We start from the raw sequence: 19,287 nt of genomic DNA on the forward strand, positions 1-19,287 counted from the left end.
AGCTCTGATGTGCTACTGCACAGTAAGGTGACTATAGGTAATAATAATGGACTGTGAGTTTCAAAAAGCTACAAGAGTTCAGAAATGATAAATGAGCCCCACCAAGCCAGAGGCCTGCCCAGACAACAGCAGCATGAACCCACAGGCCCCAGCCACAGGCCTGCCCAGACACCATTGGTCAGGGCACACAGCCCCCAGCAAGAGACCTGCCAGTACAGCAGCACAGTACAAGGATCCAGAAGGCCATCATTCTGAGCCCAGAAACTAGTGCAGAGGTGAGCAGCAGAGAGAAGTCCTCTCTGAGCCTTGTTGAGAATTGAAGCCCACTGGTGAAGCAAAGAATTACCTCAGTAAAGGTGCCGCAGATTATAGCAGTTGGTGAGTTGTTGGGGTCAATACCTCCTACAGGAACCAGACTTGTTTCAGGAGTAAGGCAGCTGAAACCCACAGTAGAACTGTGCAGTTCAAACCCAAAGAAGGTCAGGGAGCTAAATTCCAACCTCACAGCCAGAAACCAGCCTGAACTTCAGTGGAAAATCAACACAGATCTGTATGCTACCCCATTGTCTGCTGGGGCAACACAGATGAACCTTGAAGGGGACATTTTTTTCTACTTTTCTTTTTTCCTTCTTCTTCATTTCTTGCCTTTCTTGTTCCTGTTTTTGTCCTGTTTTTTCTCAAGTGTTCTTGTTTTTATAGGAGTGAGAATAGTTTCTGGTTTTTCGGTTGCTGTCAGTTTGCTCTGTTCTTGTTCCTGTTCCTTCCTTCTTTCTTTTCCTTCTGTCTTCACCAGTTTCCCAAAGTTTGCATGATCTTCCCATGTCCTCTAACCTTACTTCAAACCGTTCCCTCTTCTATTTCTCTACCCTGCTCCAACTCCTTCTAAACTAGACTTCCAGATCACCAAAGGCATCTACAAGGGGCAAAAAGATGGAACAATCTGAAACTCAACCATCTGTACTCCCTGAACTGGTAATGAAAGAAGATATGGAATAAATAAAATCAGAGATAACTTCTCAGATAACAACAGAGATGGTGTCCATAGTGTGAGATACGATTAATAACTCTAGAGCAGATAGATAAAAAAGTAGAGGAGCTGAGGAACATGATGGAATCCCAGCGCAGGAAACAAATGAAATCCATAATGCAGATGCAAACAGATATGCAGATTAAAAACTCCTTGAAAGTTTACACAGCAGAATGAGCCAATGACAGGATAAAATATCAGATATAGAAGATACAATTGAAATTACTGAACGGGAAAAGAAAGATTTCTTATAAATAGTATGGGACCACAAAAAAATCAATCCAGCAGCTGCTAGATGAGGCAAAGAAGAATAACATAAGACCAATTGGAGTCAATGAAGAAACAGGAGATAGTGCAAACAACATTAAAAAAAAAAAAACTATTCACAGAAGTAATGGCAGAAAACTTCCCAAGCAGAAGAAAAGAATTTGACACACAGGTAAGTGAGACATATAGGACTCCAACTAGCCATGATAAAAAAAAAAATCAAAATTCCAGCTAAAACTTGGAAACAGTCAACTTTGGAAAAAGTTATCCCAATTTATTGTGTTAAGTTGGCATTGTACAGAAATGGACAGCCACATTGGTCTAGAAATATTAATTTTTTTCCATTTGTACAGGGTAATGCACTGTACTAAATATATAAGGTCATATCTACATGGGTTTGATTACAGAAAATAATAAAGTATTCTCTAAATAATGAAAAAAAGAATAAGATAAGACTACAAGGGCAAGAAGCAACTTAAATATGTTAAGAGACCATTTTCATCTTCAGAATTAAGGATTATTTTAATCTTACATCATTGCCTTTTCTCTTTTACTTTCCTTTTTAATTTTATTTTAGGGTTCCCTATTTTTAATATTCATACAGAGATTTCTTTAACTGAAATACCAAATAGTTTCTCTGGTGTGAAAATCTATTATAGTACACAGGATCCTAATGAGATAAATAATAATGTGAAATAGGATGTAAAGGGCTAAAGGTGTAGGGAAAGTGGGAAGGGTGGAGGAAAGGTAATAAGGGAGAGGAAAAAAATATGAAAAACTGAAAAAATGGAAATAAAGTGTTTATAAATGGGGAGGGGAGGAGGGGGTGAAGGGAGGGCAGGAACAAGGGGAAAAAATGAGAATCAAGACCTATTATGTAAAGGTACAGGATTCCAATAATGAATGCAACTGTATTGTATACCTAGATTGTACCAATAAACTCAATAAAAAGAAAAAAAAACTTGGAAACAGCCCAATTGCCCATCAGTTGGAGACTGGATAAAGAAGATATGGTTTTTCTATAAAATGGAATACTACTCAGCCATAATGAATGAGAAATTAGAGTCATTCATAGGAAAATGGAGCTTATATTCTTAAGTAAAATAAATAAGTCACACATATATAAATACTGAATAGCTTCTCAGGTGTGAAAAACTATAATTGTACATAAGCTCCTAGTGGTTATAATTGACAATGTGTAATAGTAAGAAAAGGGCTAAAATAAAATGGAATACTACTCAGCCATAATGAATGAGAAATTAGAGTCATTCATAGGAAAATGGAGCTTATATTCTTAAGTAAAATAAATAAGTCACACATATATAAATACTGAATAGCTTCTCAGGTGTGAAAAACTATAATTGTACATAAGCTCCTAGTGGTTATAATTGACAATGTGTAATAGTAAGAAAAGGGCTAAAGGCATAGGGGAAGTGGGAAGGGTAGGGGAAAGGAAATAAGGGAAAAGAAAAAACAAGAAAATGAAAAAATGGAAATAAAGTATTTGCAAATAGGGAAGGGAGGAAGGGGTGAAGGCAGGGCAGGGTAAGGGGAAAAAATGAGAACCAAGGCCTGTCATGTAAAGATACAAGATCCCAATAATGAATGTAACTGTACTGTATACCTAAAATGTACCAATAAACTCAATGAGAAAAAAAAGATTCCAGAAACCCAACAGAAGAACAAAATATTATAAGAAGTTAAAGAAAAGAAACAAATCACGTACAAAGGAAAGCCCATCAGAATCACAGCACACTTCTCAACACAAACCTTCAAGTCAAGAAGAGCATGGAGTGAAGTATTTCAAGGCCAGTGCACCCAGCTATATAAATCAAATATTAATAGATATGGAAAACTAAATAAGCACAAATACAATAATAGTGAGGGATTTCAATACCCCCTGTCACAAATAGATCAACTAGACAAAAAATAAACAACAAAATACTAGAACTCAACCAAATTCTTGAACAAATGGACTTAACAAATGTTTACAGAGTGCTCCACCCCACAAAATCAATACATATTCTTTTCACCTGCACACAAGTCATTCTCCAAAACAGGCCACGTACTTGCTCATAGAACATGTTTAAGTAATTGAAGTTATCCCCACTATATTATCAGATCATAGTGCAATGAAATTGGAGATCAGTAGCAAAAGTAATCACAAAAAATTAATAAACATGGAAATTGAACAACACACTCCTGAAAAACCAATGGGTTACAAAGGAAATCAAAGAATAAATTAGACAGTTTCTACAATTGAGTGACAATACCAATACAACCTATCGGAATATATGGGACACAGTGAAAGCAGTCTAATGAGGGAAATTCATAGCAGTGAACACCCATATTAGGTAAACAGAGTGAGTTTAAATAAACAAGCTAATGCTGAACCTCAAATCTCTAAAAACTGAAGAGCAACACAAACACAAAGCTCCTACAAGGGAGGAAATTATAGATCAGAACAGAAATCAATGTAATGAAGACTAAAAGAACAACACAAAAAATTAATGAAGCACAAAACTGAAAAATCCTTAGCCAACCTTATCAAAAAAAGGAAAGAAAAGGCCCAAATCCTTGCAATTTGGAAAGTAAAGAGTGAAATTACAACATACCCAGCAGAAATCCAGAGGATCATCAGTACCTACTTTGAGACCCTATATGCCAATAAAATGGAAAACACAGAAGAAATAGACAGATTTCTAAATACATATGAATTACCAAAGTTGAACAAAGAAAACTTAAAAGTTCTAAACAACCCAATATCAACAAAATTGAAAACATAATTTAAAGCTTACCAACAAAGAAAAGCCCAGGTTCTCATTACTTCACTGCTGAATTCTATAAGACATTTAGAGAAGAATTATTGTCACTACTGTTTAAATTCTTCAATGAAGTTGAAAGAAAAGCAATACTCTCAAATTTGTTCCTGGAAGCAAGACCTTGGTCCCAAAAGCAAAGAAAGACCCAATTGAAAAAGAGAACCATAGGCCAATCTCACTAATGAGCATAGATACAAAACTCTTCAATAAGATGCTGGCAAACAGAATGCAGAAGATTATCAATAAGAGCATACACCTTGACCAAATGGGATTCCTCCCATGGATGCAAGAATGGTTCAACAAATACAAATCAATAAATGTAATACACTACATTACCAGAGTCAAGGACAAAGACAATATAATCATCTCAATAGATGCAGAAAATGTGTGCAACAAAATCCAACATCCATTCATGGTAAAATCCCTACAGGAAATTGGAATAGATAGTTTTTATCTCAACCTGATAAAAGCTATCCATAAAAGACCAACAATCAATATCATATTAAATTGTCAAAAACTTAAAACCTTCACGCTAAAATCTGAAACAAGACAAGAAAGTCCACTATCACCACTCCTGTTCAATATAGTTCTGGAAATATCAGCCACAGAGAAAGAAATAAAAGGAATACAGATAGGAAACAAAGAAGCTAAATTGTCATTATTTGCTGATGACATGATAGTCTATACAGAAGACCCAAAGAATTCCACCAAAAGTCTTCTAGATTTAATAACCAAATTCAGCAGAAGAGTTGGATACAAGGTCAGTATACACAAATCAACAGCCTTTCTGTACACAAGCAACAGACTCATTGAGAGAGGAACTGGATAAACAACTTTCACAATAGCAACCAAAAAAAAAAAATCCTTAGGAATCAACCTAATGAAAGAAATAAAAGACCTCTACTCTGAAAACTATAGCACTCTGAAAAAAAGAGATAGAAGAGGATATCAGATAATTAAGAGACTCCTGGGTAGGGAAAACCAATATAGTAAAAATGAACCTATTTCCAAAGCTGCTATATAGATTCGATGCAATCTCAATTGAAATTCCAACAGCAAACGGCACAGAACTTGAGGAAAAAATCCAAAAGTTTATTTGGAACAAGAAGAGACCTAAACTAGCAAAAGCAATTGTAGGCAACAAAGACAAGGTAGGGGTACCATAACCAACTTGAAACTATACTGCAAAGCTACTGTGATTAAAAACAGTGTGATACTGGCTATGAAACAGACCCAAGGATCAGTGGAAGAGATTAGAAGATACAGAAACAACTGCAGACATACTTAGCCACCTCATCTTTGACAAAGGAGCAAATACCAGAACTGCAGGAAAGATAGCCTCTTTAATAAATGGTTTTGGAAAAATTAGGTTTCAACTTATGAACAAATTCTCAGTAGCATGGGAACTAGTAGAAAGAATCAACAACTGGGATCTCGTCTTATTGAAAAGCTTCTGCACTGCCAAAGAAACCATCAACAGAACTAAGAGACAACCTACAATGTGGGAAAAAACTTTTACCAGCTGCTCCTCAGACAAAGGACTATTATCTAGAATATATAAAGAACTCAAAACAATCAGCCCCCCAAAATATAAAGACCCAATTCAAAAATGGGCAACTGAAATGAACAGACATTTCTCAGATAAAGAAGTATAAACAGCAAATAAACATATGAAAAAATGTTCAACATGGCTGCTCATTTGAGAGATGCAAATGAAAACAATACTGAGATTCCACCTTACCTCCAGAAAGAATGGCTGCTATCAAGAAATCAAACAGTAACAAATGCTGGTGGGGTGTGGGGAAAAAGGAACCCTTCACTGTTGGTGGGAATGTAGACTGGTGTGACCACTGTGGAAATCAGTATGGAGATACCTCACAAAACTAGAATTAGAGACCCCATTTGACTCAATTATTCCTCTGTTGGGTATCTCCCCAAAAGAATCAAAAGCATCATACCATAGTGATATATGCAGACCCATGTTGATAGTACTAGTTTGTAACAGATAAATCTTGGAAATAACCCAAATGCCCATCTACTGGTGACTGGATGAAGATGTGATTTTTTCATAAAATGGAGTACTTCTCAGGCATAAAGAATGAGAAACTAGAGATTCATAGCTAAATGGATTCACATTGAGGCAATACTCTTAAGTGAAATAAATAGTACACATATCCATAAATATCAAATAGTTTCTCTGATGTGAGAAACTGAAAATGTAAATAAGGACCAAAATGTATAATAGATAATGTGAAATAGGAAGAAAAGGTCCAAAAGGGTAGGGAAATGGGATGTGGGAAGGGGAAGGGGAAGGAAAGAAGGGAAAGGAAAAAATACGAGAAAAGGGAAAAATGGAAACAAAGTCTGTAAATAGGGAGGAATGGGCAGGTTGAAGGGAGGGCAGGAGAATGGGGAAAAAATAAGAAGCATGATACACCATGTAAAGGTACAAATTGCCAATAATGAATGTCATCATATTGGATACCTAAAATGTATCAATAAACTTAATGAATACAAAATGATAAATATTTGAGAAGACAGATATGATTTACCTGACTTGAATATTACAAGGTGTATCTATATATCAGAGTATCACTTTATTACCACATAAATATATATCATTTTTATGTTTTTATATATGCTTTAAAATATATTTAAATTTTAAAACTCAGCTAGGGATAAAAATATAACATTAATTTTAATTTATTTATTATTTTGGAATATCCCTAAGCATTAGATTGCTATATTATCATCAAAATGAAAGACTAGTTCATAGTTATTACTATGCCTCATTTTGTTTTTGAGACAAAGTCTTGGTAAGTTGCCCAAACTAACTTAAAACTTGAGAGCCTCTTGCCTCAGCCTAACAAATGGCTGGGATCATGGTCATGTGCCACCATACCCAGTCTCAAATTTATTTTCAATATGTTATGACAAAATATGGCCAGGATGGTCGATGCAAGAGTCTCACACATCAATAAATTTCTACATGCCAATTTTTTCATCTAAAAAAATGAGAATCTGTCACCAAGTGCCTCTGAGCCTATTATGAGGAAAGAACTTCAACAAATTTGTGTCAATCTCTGGCATCAAAAAATGATACACAATAAATATCAAGCCATCATGAAGCTATGTCTACCATATGATACCAAAAAGATTTTTTAAAAAAGCCTAAGTGTCTGAGCCAGGTTTTGTTTCTTAACAAAGGAATTAGATGCGTATACCTAGTAGAAGTGATGAAATTGCCATTCTCTTTCTTCCAACTGAAAAAGAAAAATGAAGTTCTTAACAAAGATAGGAATTATTTAAGACAGAAAAGATACAACAGCCAAGCCTGTACCATGCTTTAAATTTGTAAAGTATTTACATATATTATGATTTGTGATCTTCACGCAAATGGGTTGAGCAGAAAGTATTTTATTTTTCATCTGAGAACAGTGAAGCTCCCAGTGGTTGCTCAGCAAGTCTGAGATGGTAACAGCACTTGAACTAGGATTTAACTTGTGAAGTATTCCCCCTCTCCATTAACTAAGCAGAAGTCAAACTCATGGGGAGTAACGTACTCCTTAGAAGTCAGATAGTCTGAACCATTTTCTGGGTTGGACTAAATTCAGATCCAGTTGACTAAAACTTTGGACTTTCAGTCCGATTTTTTTTTTTTTTTTTGTACCAGGGATCAAAATCAGGACCTTGCACTTGTGAGGCAGTCAGTGGCATAACTGAGTTAAATCCCCAGCCCTTGATTTTTCATAATTTGAGCCATCTTCCAACCCCATCAAATTTCCATTTATCTTCTGGATTTTTATTTATCATTTAATATACAAATGTCTTCTTTGGACTGTTCTTTGTACTTTCAGTCCGATTTTTTTTTTTTTTTTTTGTACCAGGGATCAAAATCAGGACCTTGCACTTGTGAGGCAGTCAGTGGCATAACTGAGTTAAATCCCCAGCCCTTGATTTTTCATAATTTGAGCCATCTTCCAACCCCATCAAATTTCCATTTATCTTCTGGATTTTTATTTATCATTTAATATACAAATGTCTTCTTTGGACTGTGAGGACACTGATGGAAGGGACAAGGGCCTTCCTCACCTGCTTTTTTTCTATAATAGTTTTGTGCATAAGAAGCTATAAACAGATAACTTTAAATGAATTGAATCGATTCATCAATTTGTACAAAAAATTAACATCTGTTTTGTGACTCATTTAGTGCTAGGGTGGTCAGTGTGACAGAGAGAAGTGCAGATTGCTACCATGAAGTTTATGAACAGTAGGGAAAGATGGGAAACTGCTAATAACTGTGTTGGGATCTCAGAGAAGGGCTGCTCGCTATGGAAGCTAAAACATGGGGATGCAGCCTAGTATGGGTGAACAGGAAGAGTCTCTGGAAGCAGAGACATTTAATCTGCATCTAAATTGGGTGCAGAGGGAAGCAGGTTAGAGAGGACAAGCAATTTAAACAGACGGATGAGCACTTGCACTCGTGAGAAAACACATTCTCAAAGGCACATCTTAAATCCTGCATCTTATTGAATTATCGTGACTCAGGACCAAATCCAATGATGACGAAGATTGTCAGGGACAGTGGCATTCTCACAGGTTAAAATTATTTCTTTGTGTAGGTAAATCATGTACTCTTGCATCTTAAGATAGATCTTTAGCAAATATATTCAGTTTTGCTCTAAAAGTAGGAAGTAGGTATGTGCTTTTCTGAAACCAAACTTGTAATTTCAGAGACAGAGATCCAATACCCTAATTGGTTAACTAGCCTGGTTAAGAAACTGGATTGTTGTGAAGGCAGTTGGAAAATGTAATGATTTATTCAGTTACAGCTGGTTTTTTTTTTAATAACTACAAATTTTATAGTTAGTTTTAATTATAATTCCAGTTATAAACTACGACCATTCAGTGGGATTGCCAAACAGTTGTTATATAATATGTCGAGATGTTTAGCGCGGTATTCCGTGTTATGGAAAATACAAGAAATCATATTACTTTATGGCAAGTACCTTATATATGTAATTAAAATGATGTGTTCTCACAGACTATAGTTTTATGATAAAATGACTCAAAACTAGCCACATATATAAGCTGCCAGAAAGAAACCCATTCTTTTGTTATCCAGTAGATAGACACTGAGTAATCCCAATAGGATACCCTCACATACTGAATTCTGCACCTGCAAATTTCATGCTGAAACCCTAATCCCCAGGACCTCAAAATATGATTGTATTGGGAAACAGAACTTTTCAAGAGGTAATCAAGATTAAACAAGATAAAATGGGTAGACCCAAATCCAACATATCTAGTACCCTTATAAAAAGAAGAAGAAACACCAGTAGAAAGTTGGCAGAGAAAAGGTCATGTGAGGGCAGAAAGAAGGAGGCAATCTCGAGCTCAGAAAGTCCTGAGGAGAAACCAAACCTACCAACATGCGGATGTCAGAATTCCAGCCTCCAGGAGGGAGGGCAAATTGATTCCCGTTATGTAAGCCACCAGCCTGTGGGTTTTTTTTGTTTTGTTTTTCTTTTTTAATGTCAGTCTGTTTTGAACTGAATTGTGTCCCACTAAAATTTATATGTTAACAGCACACCCTCTAATAGGACTATATTTGCAATAGGGCCTTTATGGAGATAATTAAGAGGAAATAAAGTCATAAGAGTAAGCACCAAATCTAATACAACTGCTGTCATTATAAGAAAAGGAAAAGCCCAGGAGTGTGTGGGCAGGGGAAAGGCCACGTGAGGACACAGCAGGCCTGAAGAGAGGCTACACCAGACACCAAGCTTTCTAGCACCTTGACATTAGCCTTCCAGCTTCCAATAATGTAAGTAAATTCAATTTTGTTATTTAAGCTATCCAACGTGTGGTGTTTTGTTATGGCAGCCCCAGAAAACGAATACAGATATATATTTCACAGCCATAAATACACATGTGCAAGTGTACAAGCGCCCCATCTGACTGAGTATAGTCAGACGTCCAGATTCCTAGTCAAAAATGTTGAGAGGAATTTTGCCATGGCTTTGCAAATTAGAATTTTTATTAGATTAAAAATGAAAATGCATAATATATATATATAGATAGATAGATATATAGATATATATGCAGCCAGATTTAATCTGGATGTTAATTAGGACAAGAGAATTGCTTTTATGAAAGTGTTAATGTATGGGAACCATTAAATTTAAAATGTTTTGGACATATTCATAGGTTGATTGCTTCAGCTCTCAGAAAGAATGAAGATCTTGGTTTAACAAATCATCTGAAATTAATATTAAACTTGGACTCTACTGTTTCAAATTAAACTTTGTTCATGTAGCTCTTATATTCCTGTCCACTAAGATAATGTATTCTAAATGCTGCATTCAAACTCTCAACCTGGACAAGGTGCTTTAGTTGTAAGCTATGTAATGATCGAGCAATCTTCATCTTTATCTCTATTAGTTTTCCTTCTCCTTTCTTCTTCATCCAGGCCTTAAGGGGTTTAAAAGTTGGCTACCCTCTACTGGCAAATCACTATTCTTTTTTTCATTGCAGCTTTGTTCTCCTTAGCTCATCTCAAGCCTCATCTGCTTCTGAAAATTTCTCCCCAGGACAATCAGCAGGCACAGGACCATCAGCCCCTCCCTCGCTCCCATGTCACCGTGGGACACTGAATGCTTGGGGACTTTTCCCAGTTACACAGTGCCTGTTTGTCTTCTCACTGTGGAGAAGGCTGTAAAGGTCTAGAGGCAATGTTTCCGAAGAGGAGATCCCCAGGAATACAAAAAAAAAAAAAATCTGACAGGCACATTAAGGAGAATTTAACACCCACAGAAATGGACTCCAGGTTCCCACATATGAGAAATAGAAGTTTGAATGTATGAGAAAACAGGAAGCCACACATACACCGAAAGCCACAAAGACAATCAGTGGGGAGGGGCACAAAATTTGAGCTCTTGGAGATTAGTTAGAGCTGAGTATCACTTAATTATTTTTAGCTCTGAGCTCATAAAATGTGCTGCTTGATTCAGCTTCCAAAGAACAAAGCTTTGGAAATTCAAATTCCCAAGGTGTGTTAAAAAATTGGAAGGTTATTAAATTAGCTATCTAGTTCTTACATGTACAAGTCTCAGTTGAAGAGAAGTTTATCTCCAGATATCATTTTCTACTATTAGCAACATAAACAGCAACTGAAAACACATTTCAAGAGTAACTTACTGAGCCATCTTCCTTTCCTTCCACCACTACCTCCCACACACCTTTGATTTAAATATAATTATTTACATTGAATATATAAAACACAAATGGCACGCTGGAAATTATAGCTCCAGTTTTTTCCAATGTTTAGAAATGAAATGCATGATGAAGGCACACTTTGCTGTGATGAAAAATAAGAATAGGAAAAGATTAAGTAGGAAATCCTAAACTCCCAGTAATAGAAAGAACCAGCCCTGGGCAGTAGCCAAAGCCACCAAGATGCCAGGTCCAGTGTACCTACCACCTTTTATCATGCCCACATCGTAGCATTTGCGGAGCCGACAGGCCTGGCAGCTCTTCCTCCTGTTTTTGTCAATCGTGCACTGGTTGGTAGCTGGACATATGTAGTCATTATGCCCTGGTAAAAGCAAGAGGACAAAATTAATATCATTTCAGGAAACTTCACTGAATTGACAGGGAAACAGCTGGAGGATGCTTTGCTTTCACTTAGCGGAGCTCACTAAATTGCTACCTCCATCTTCCCCCTTGTTATCTGCTAACTGTAAACAAAAACCTTTGCTAGACTTAATTTCTACCTCCACCCATTGCTGTAGGAATCCTTTGGGCAAATCGCCTTCAGTTCACAAAGTCTATGTCGAGCAGCAAACTGTGGTTTTATTTAATTCTTAGCCAGGCCACTCACTAAAATGGTCAGGGTAGAGCTATTTGAAATCAAACTCTCAGATAGAAAGTTTCAAAGTGGCCTTTCATAAAATATAAATTAAGGAATCTTGAACTACTCAGATAAAGCCCAGAAAACCTCAGAAGTTCAAGATGGTGAGCTGGGTGGTAGCAAAGTAAGTAAGTTAATCTATCAGCACTGACCGGCAATGCTGCCCATGCCTAGGTCTGCTATTCCTCCTGTCTAACCTAGAGAAGGCAGTAGTGCACACACTACCTAAAATTATTCTAAGACTTTAATGTGAGAATCTATGCCGAAGGTTAGCCAGAGTTCCCTGGACGGGGTCAGCCTTCAAAAGACATCAGCTGTCATTATTACATAACTACAAATCCACGCTCTCTTCCCTCTTGTTTGTCGACTGTCTCCAGTTCACATACTTCTTCCTCTATGCTTTCTTCACGTGCAAATGTGTCCCACCTCACTCTGCCACCTCACATCCTGCCCTCTTTCCAGCTGAACTCAGAAACCTCTATGCTGAGGGGTCCTTTGCATCATCCCTCCTGCAAGGCTCAACCCCGCCCCCCCATCTGTTTTCTGCCTTAGTTGCCTCATAAAAGAAGCTTCCCCACATCACTGGCAATGCCAGTGCCTGATTCCCACAAGTCCAGCACACCGCACAGCTGACAGTCCCCCCCGACCCTCCTCCTGAGATGTGCTTGCCCTTGGCTGCCAACCCACAACCCTCCCCACCCCACCCTCGCCATGTGTCCTCTCTCTCTCGGTCTGTGGCTTCCCAATGTTTTCTGCAGATTCACTGACCTCCATCCACTAAGCCAGAGCTGCTGCAGCTCAGTGCTAGGTCCCCTTCTCCTCCTACTACTCCACATTCTCCCCCAGGAGAACCTGGTCCTCGCCTGTGGCTTCCGGTACCACCAACTGTGGGTCAGTCACAAGTTACCACTCCCAGCCCAGTCTTCCTCTCTGAGGTCCAGGTCTGTACATCCAATGACCCACAGGGAGTCCCCACTTTTAAAAATTGGAAATTACCTTTATTTCTGTATCCATCCAAAGAAGCCTGCTGTGTAGCATGCAAAATGTTGAACTTCACAAATTAACAGTTATTGACACGCATTTAGGTAAGCCTAAATTGCTACATGCCTTAGGGAAATAACCCAAATTTAGACTGAGGACATGACATCTACTATTCTAAACACGTTTCCCATTCTCAAAAAAAAAAAGTGAATATATATTCCAGCCTCTACTTCAGAATAGAGATTCTCTACTTAAGTCTCTATCATCTCATTTAGTAGGGACAAAATATGCCGTATCGTGAAATGTTTTAACTCAGAGCTTCTTCATTCAACTTAAGGGTCAGTTCCACTTGAACAGGGTGGGATGGGGACTTGACAATAAACACGGGCCTCATAAAAACTGGTTCTCTATCTTTAGATATACATTATAAAAATCTTCAGATCAAATTAACATCTGTATTCTTCTGTCACATAATAGAAACCAGCCAGGCAGATAGAAGTTAGGAACTCAAAACTCTGGCAAGAGATCACACACTGCCTTCAACATCCACTTGTGGTTATTATTTTAGAATTGACCTCATTTATTGGGACACACTGAGGGAAGTAATAGATCTGGAAATAAAACTTATATGAGCAGATGCTAACTCTAAACAAAAGAGGGGTTCTTCTGCTACCTTAAAGAAACTTTCAATGTTTAGTTTTCTATGGTGTTTATACAGAATATACTACATGTTTTAGCTAAAAACAAAAAAAAAAGTGAGTATACTTTAAGTTTCAGAAGAAAATGGTAGCCATTCAAACCAGATATTACTTTGACTCACTTTCTCCCCCAAAGCCAGGTGTGTTGCAAAGCAGAAGATAGGAGAACCAAACTGAGTTGGAGGCCAATTGGCTGGATCTTCTACTTGGCTGGATCTTCTACTTGGCTGGGCTACCCACATAGATGGGTATCTTTATAGAGCCAAGTGAAATGCTTGCACTAACCTGCCAAACACAGAAAACGTGCTGCATCTGTGCAACTGAGTCCATCCCTCTACAGGAATGAAAACAGGCACAACAGGAGCATGCTCACTCTAAACCTAGTGTGATGGCGCAGTTTTCTCCTGCCCTGAAATACATTAAAATGTTGAATTGAGAAATTGGCAAGAATCAAAACTGAATAAGTGCATGTTTGATATCTAGAGTTAAAACTGCTCTTAGCTGGGCATAGTGGCACACGTCTGTAATTCCAACACTCTGGGATGCTAAGGAAGGAAGATGGCAATTTCAAACCCAGCCTGGGCAGCCTCAGTACCTTACCAGAACCCGATCTCAAAATCAACAATTTAAGGGCCGGGGATTTAGCTCAGTGGTTCCAGTGCCTGCCTCACAAGCACAAGGGCCCAACTTAGATGCCCGGTACCACCCCCAAAAATCAACAGTTTAAAAAGTTCTGGGGATGTAACCCAGCATGAAGGCCATGAGTTCAATCTCCAGGACCACCAGAAATGAATTGTTCTTCGCCTAAAACCATTAACTATTTATAAGTCTCCAGTTTAGATCAGAAGGAAAATAACCAAGCAGTTCTTTTATTTAACGAATATAACTTAGTCATTGTGTGCTATTAAAGCAATTGATTTAAGTTGCTTTGAGGAGAAACCCCTTTTTAAATTTTATTTGACCTTGTGAAAACAATAAATAAAAAATACCGCAGGAGTAGAATTGATTATTTTAAAAAATAGTCAACAATTGCACTAGTGAGATACATAGTGTTCCACTGAAGACACAGAAGATTTCGTGTACCTGTGACCAGATCAGGCCAAAAGCTCCCTGTGCAGGGGCCTGAAAGAAGCACCGAAAGCCAAAGCAAGGATGCGATGTCCACTTGGAAAAATAATCACTCAGCTACCACAAAATAAAATCAGAGTGGAAGGAGTGGCTCAGTTGTAGAGCGTTTGCCCAGTGCTGCGGTTCAATCCCAAGCACTGCTAAATTTTTTAAAATGAGTCTTTGATGGAGTTTGTGGTTTAAACAATAGGAAGTGGAGGACACAGAAGGGATGGGTAGCAAATTAGAACGACAAAGACCGGAGACAGAAGACACCTGCGGGCAGGAGCCTCCTGGCCAACCCCCGCCCCGGAGGATACATGTGGAAATTTTCCTCTTGCGCCTCTGGGATTCCCTTGCCTTGACTTTTTCTTCTTCCCTTCTCTTATTTTCCCTCTTCCAGTAGCAGCTGTAGTCATCACTCAGAAAGTCCACATTTGTTAATCACGAAAATAAACAATGACCCATGTTCAGAGATTCCAAGGGCATAGAAACACAGGCCAAATTAGAACAAGAAGTGACACTGAGAGAAATCTAACACTGTGGCTCTTTCCTTTTGTCACCTTTTTTTCTCCGTACTTGTGGGCAGTCATCTCGGTTCAAACCTCATTCCTGGACTTCAGACCTCGATTCCATCCAGACTTGACTCGCAGACTTTGTGGGACTGCTGTGTCCCAACGGGCTGATCATCTTCCCACCTCAGCAACCTTTCCCTTCTCACTACCCCACCGTGAATCTGGACACAGGGGTGTTATTCTCAGTCTCCTCTCTCCTCAGTGGACCCTTCCTCTATAACCCACCTCTCTCTCTCTCTCACACACACACACACACACACACACGTGTGCGTGCACATGTGCACACACATACATCGAATGTACTGTTGCCTAATTAAATCAGTTTTGTCCTGGCCCCTCTATCCCTTCCAGAATCCACGTCAACTCCCCGCAACTCATCACCACAGCCCACTGCATGACCCCTGCCTCCTGCTTTCCCCTGCCAACCTCTCGCCACGGTGCTGTCAGATTGCTAACTAATCACACACCACCCTGTTGCTATCTTGACCTAATATTCTGAGGCACCTCAAAGCCAGAAGGATAAAGTCCAATGCATCAGCACAGCTTGCAAGCCCCTTCCCAACCTCTTTCCATAGCTCTCTCCACACTCTGTAAGTTAGATCTGAGTTCCAGCTGCATCTTCTGTCCAGGTTCCCTCTCACTCTCAGAACTCTGCACGGGCTCTTCTTTCTCCAGGATTCAACCTTCCCTACTCTGGGCCCAGTGAGCTCCTACTCATCTTCCAGTGCTCCTTTCGAGGTATCCATGCCTCTATGAAATCTTTTCTGCCCCTACCATACCTAGCTTCTGCCCTATTGTAGCACTTACCATGATGTATTTTGATTGCTTGTCTCAATCTCAGATGGCTTTAGACTTGGCAAGGCTAGGCCACCTCTGGTTCATCTATCAGCAGTGATCCTGAGCCCAGCACACGTACAGGTACAAAGCAGAGCTCAGAGAGCACAACTGTGGGCCAAACTAAAAGTGGCAAAGCTCTGTTCTTAACTTCCCCCAAAATGTCCGTGGGACAGAGGCCTCCCAAGGAGCAGACTGGAGCTCCATAAAGGAAACAACAGCTGAACAAAGCGACAGCTGCTATACCTCGAGACTTCAAACCTCAGGTCCATGAAAACAAGACTTGGTCCTCAGCATGGCGCAGGAAAAGGGGAAACAGCTGGGGGATAGAGGAGGCTGCTCTGGAGCACGGAGTGGGGCCAGACATGAGCAGCTCTTCACCAAGGAAAACGATGTGTTCCTATGAATTCTCTGTACCATGGCTTCTATTTTGATGCCCTGCTGATACCCTAATATGAGTACATCCTATGACTGCTAAAAACATTTTTTTTTAATTTTCCTAAAGCTTTTGCTTACAGAAATGCATTCTGAATTAGCGTGTCGTTTCTGCTGTAGTTTGGAAATGATCCCCTCAATGTATTTAAAGGCTTTGCCCCCAGCATGGGGTGCTATTGAGAGGTGGTGGAACAGAAGGCAGAGCCTACAGGAGAGAACTGGGGGTGTCCTGCAAGGGGCATCAGAATCTGGCCCCTTCTCGCCTCACTTTGCTTCCCAGCTACCCTGATGGGGCAGCTCTTCCTCTCCCACTGCTGTCTTGAAGGATGCGCTGCCTCACCCCACAGCAATGCAGTAACCAACTGTGTGACAACACTGCCCAAGTCACAGCCACAGGCAGTGTTTCTCTTCCTGAGTTCACAATCAAAGGCATTTTGTAAGAGTAACAAGACCCAGTGAACATTCCTTCCAGTTCTGGTTAGTTATGCATTTTAACATGGCTCACTTTGCTAATAACGTTTTCTCTTCATAGGGTATTTTAACTTCTAAAAAGATCCACTTCGTGTCTTTACCAAACCCCACAAGATTGGAAGCTTCTTCAATGTCCCCTTGCTTCCATCGCCAGAGAACATGGGTAGCTGTGAATGTAACAGGTCTATGTTATTATTTCCTAAATAAAATAAAAATTGTCATAAATGGCTAAAAGGAAAGGGTACTAGTAGAGGAAAAGGTGTATCTTGATTAAGGGTTTCCTTGCACAAAGAATATGTAACTGTCTCGTTTTATAAGAGAAGCCAAAATTCAAGTGCTCCATTACAGTCTAATACGTAAATATGAAGATGTTAAAAATATTTGCTTCAATCATAGCTCCTGAGTCCAGAGATGGATTTACTTCAATAATGCAATTCTGTGACAATCCCTGTGCTGTTTTCCCCCCTTTGCGACACTTCCTAACTTTGTGGAGTCAGGAGGTGTATTTGAATGTTGTCCAGCTATCCCTGCCTCTGAGAGCAACACATTTTGGAACACTCTGCAGCTCACAGTTTTCCTAAGGAAACACCATAGATTTAATTCATGACCAGAAAACTTCAAAATAAATGACATCAAATCTTAGTTTATGGTTTGCTTTCTAAGTGAATTCACTAAAAAATGCATATAGTATTCTGAAAAAATGCATTGAAATCAAGAAGCCCTTCATGAGGTTAGAGAAAAAGCTAAGTATGAAAATGGGAAATATTTTGCACCAATAAGAAATAAGCATTTCACATTTCTTAACACACCTAAACGTTTTTATTTTAAGGCACATAAATCAAAATGAATTCTAAAAAAATAAATTAACACCCCATTTTAAAGCATCCACACATATATCAAATGTAATCAGTTGTAGCTAATGCTGTCTAAGTTTCATTAGATAATTCCAACAAACATTTTATTTTTAAAGTCCTCTCTCTCCCTCCCTCTCCCTCTCTCTCCCTCTTGCTTATTTGTTTTTTGGTACTAGGGATCAGACTCAGGTCCTTGCACTTGTGAGGCAGGCAGTGGAACCACTGAGCTAAAACCCCAGTCCATTGTATCTTCTTGATTCAGCCCTAGTCATTCATACATATCTGGGAATCTGTCCATTTCTTCTGTGTTTTACATCCATGGCCCTGGTTTGGTGTTTTTTGAAGCAAGGTCTCACTGTGTAGTTCAGGCTGGCCTTGATTCCACTGTGTAGCCCAGGCTAGCCTCACTCACAATGATCTTTCTGGCTTAGCCTAGGTGCTGGTATTACAAGCATGCACCTGATTAAACCATAAATTTAGCTAATTCCTATGAAGTTTGGCTAATTTTACATTCTCTTTATTAATGACTCTCACCGAATATTTATTTAAAATTAACAAGAGTTTATTATAATTTGAATTATTCAGGAGTTGTACTCAAACAGTTGAAATTGCCAAAAAGATATCAAATCTGGATTTATTTTCTTGTATGTCGATATGTATTAATATGGTGCTAAATACAGTTTTAAATTTGATGTAAAATCTTAGGACTTTACATGTGTTTGAGCAAAGGAAAATCTGTGACATTTTAGTTTAAAAGGAAGTCTAAAGGGCGGGCAGGGACAAGGGGAAAATGAGAACCAAGTGTTGTCATGTAAAGGTACAAGATCCCAGTAATGAATGTAACTGTACTGTATAACTAAAATGTATCAATAAACTCAATTTAAAAAAAAGTAAAAGGAAGTCTATATAACCATTGTTCCATGACTTACAATGAGGTTACATCCAAAAAAACCTAACATAAATTAGAAATATCATGTCACCAACGCATTTAATACCCACAATCTACTAAACATCTCCTTTAGCAACACAAGGCACTGCAGAGTCACAGTTAATAACCCAGTGATGACGTGGCTTCCTGAGAGCTGTGGCTTGCTTCCACTGCCCAGAATAACAAAAAAGTATGAGACTGCATGTTGCTAGCCTAGGAAAAACCAAAATTCATAAATCAAAGATTTCAAGAGAATGTATATTGTTTGCATACCAGTGTAAACTCAAAAAATCGTAAATTGAACCACCATAAATCGGGAACCATTTGTATTATTTTTTAAGTGTTAGATTTTAAAAAAACCATCATTCTAAGTCTT

The 19,287-nt window shown here is 38.6% G+C and overlaps 1 protein-coding gene across 1 annotated transcript in view; it reads right to left on the reverse strand.

The window, feature by feature from the left end:
- The window catches only part of Esr1 (estrogen receptor 1), a 277,400-nt gene that overhangs the window by 191,478 nt on the left and 66,635 nt on the right, over positions 1-19,287 (reverse strand). The window contains exon 4 of the mRNA XM_033763164.1: positions 11,597-11,713. Coding sequence (XP_033619055.1) covers positions 11,597-11,713 — 117 coding nt within the window. The remainder of the gene's footprint in view (positions 1-11,596; positions 11,714-19,287) is intronic.

The sequence above is a fragment of the Fukomys damarensis genome, unplaced genomic scaffold (genome assembly GCF_012274545.1).
Source record: "Fukomys damarensis isolate Sample0158 unplaced genomic scaffold, DMR_v1.0_HiC HiC_scaffold_14, whole genome shotgun sequence".
In the NCBI taxonomy this organism is placed as follows: Eukaryota; Metazoa; Chordata; class Mammalia; order Rodentia; family Bathyergidae; genus Fukomys; species Fukomys damarensis.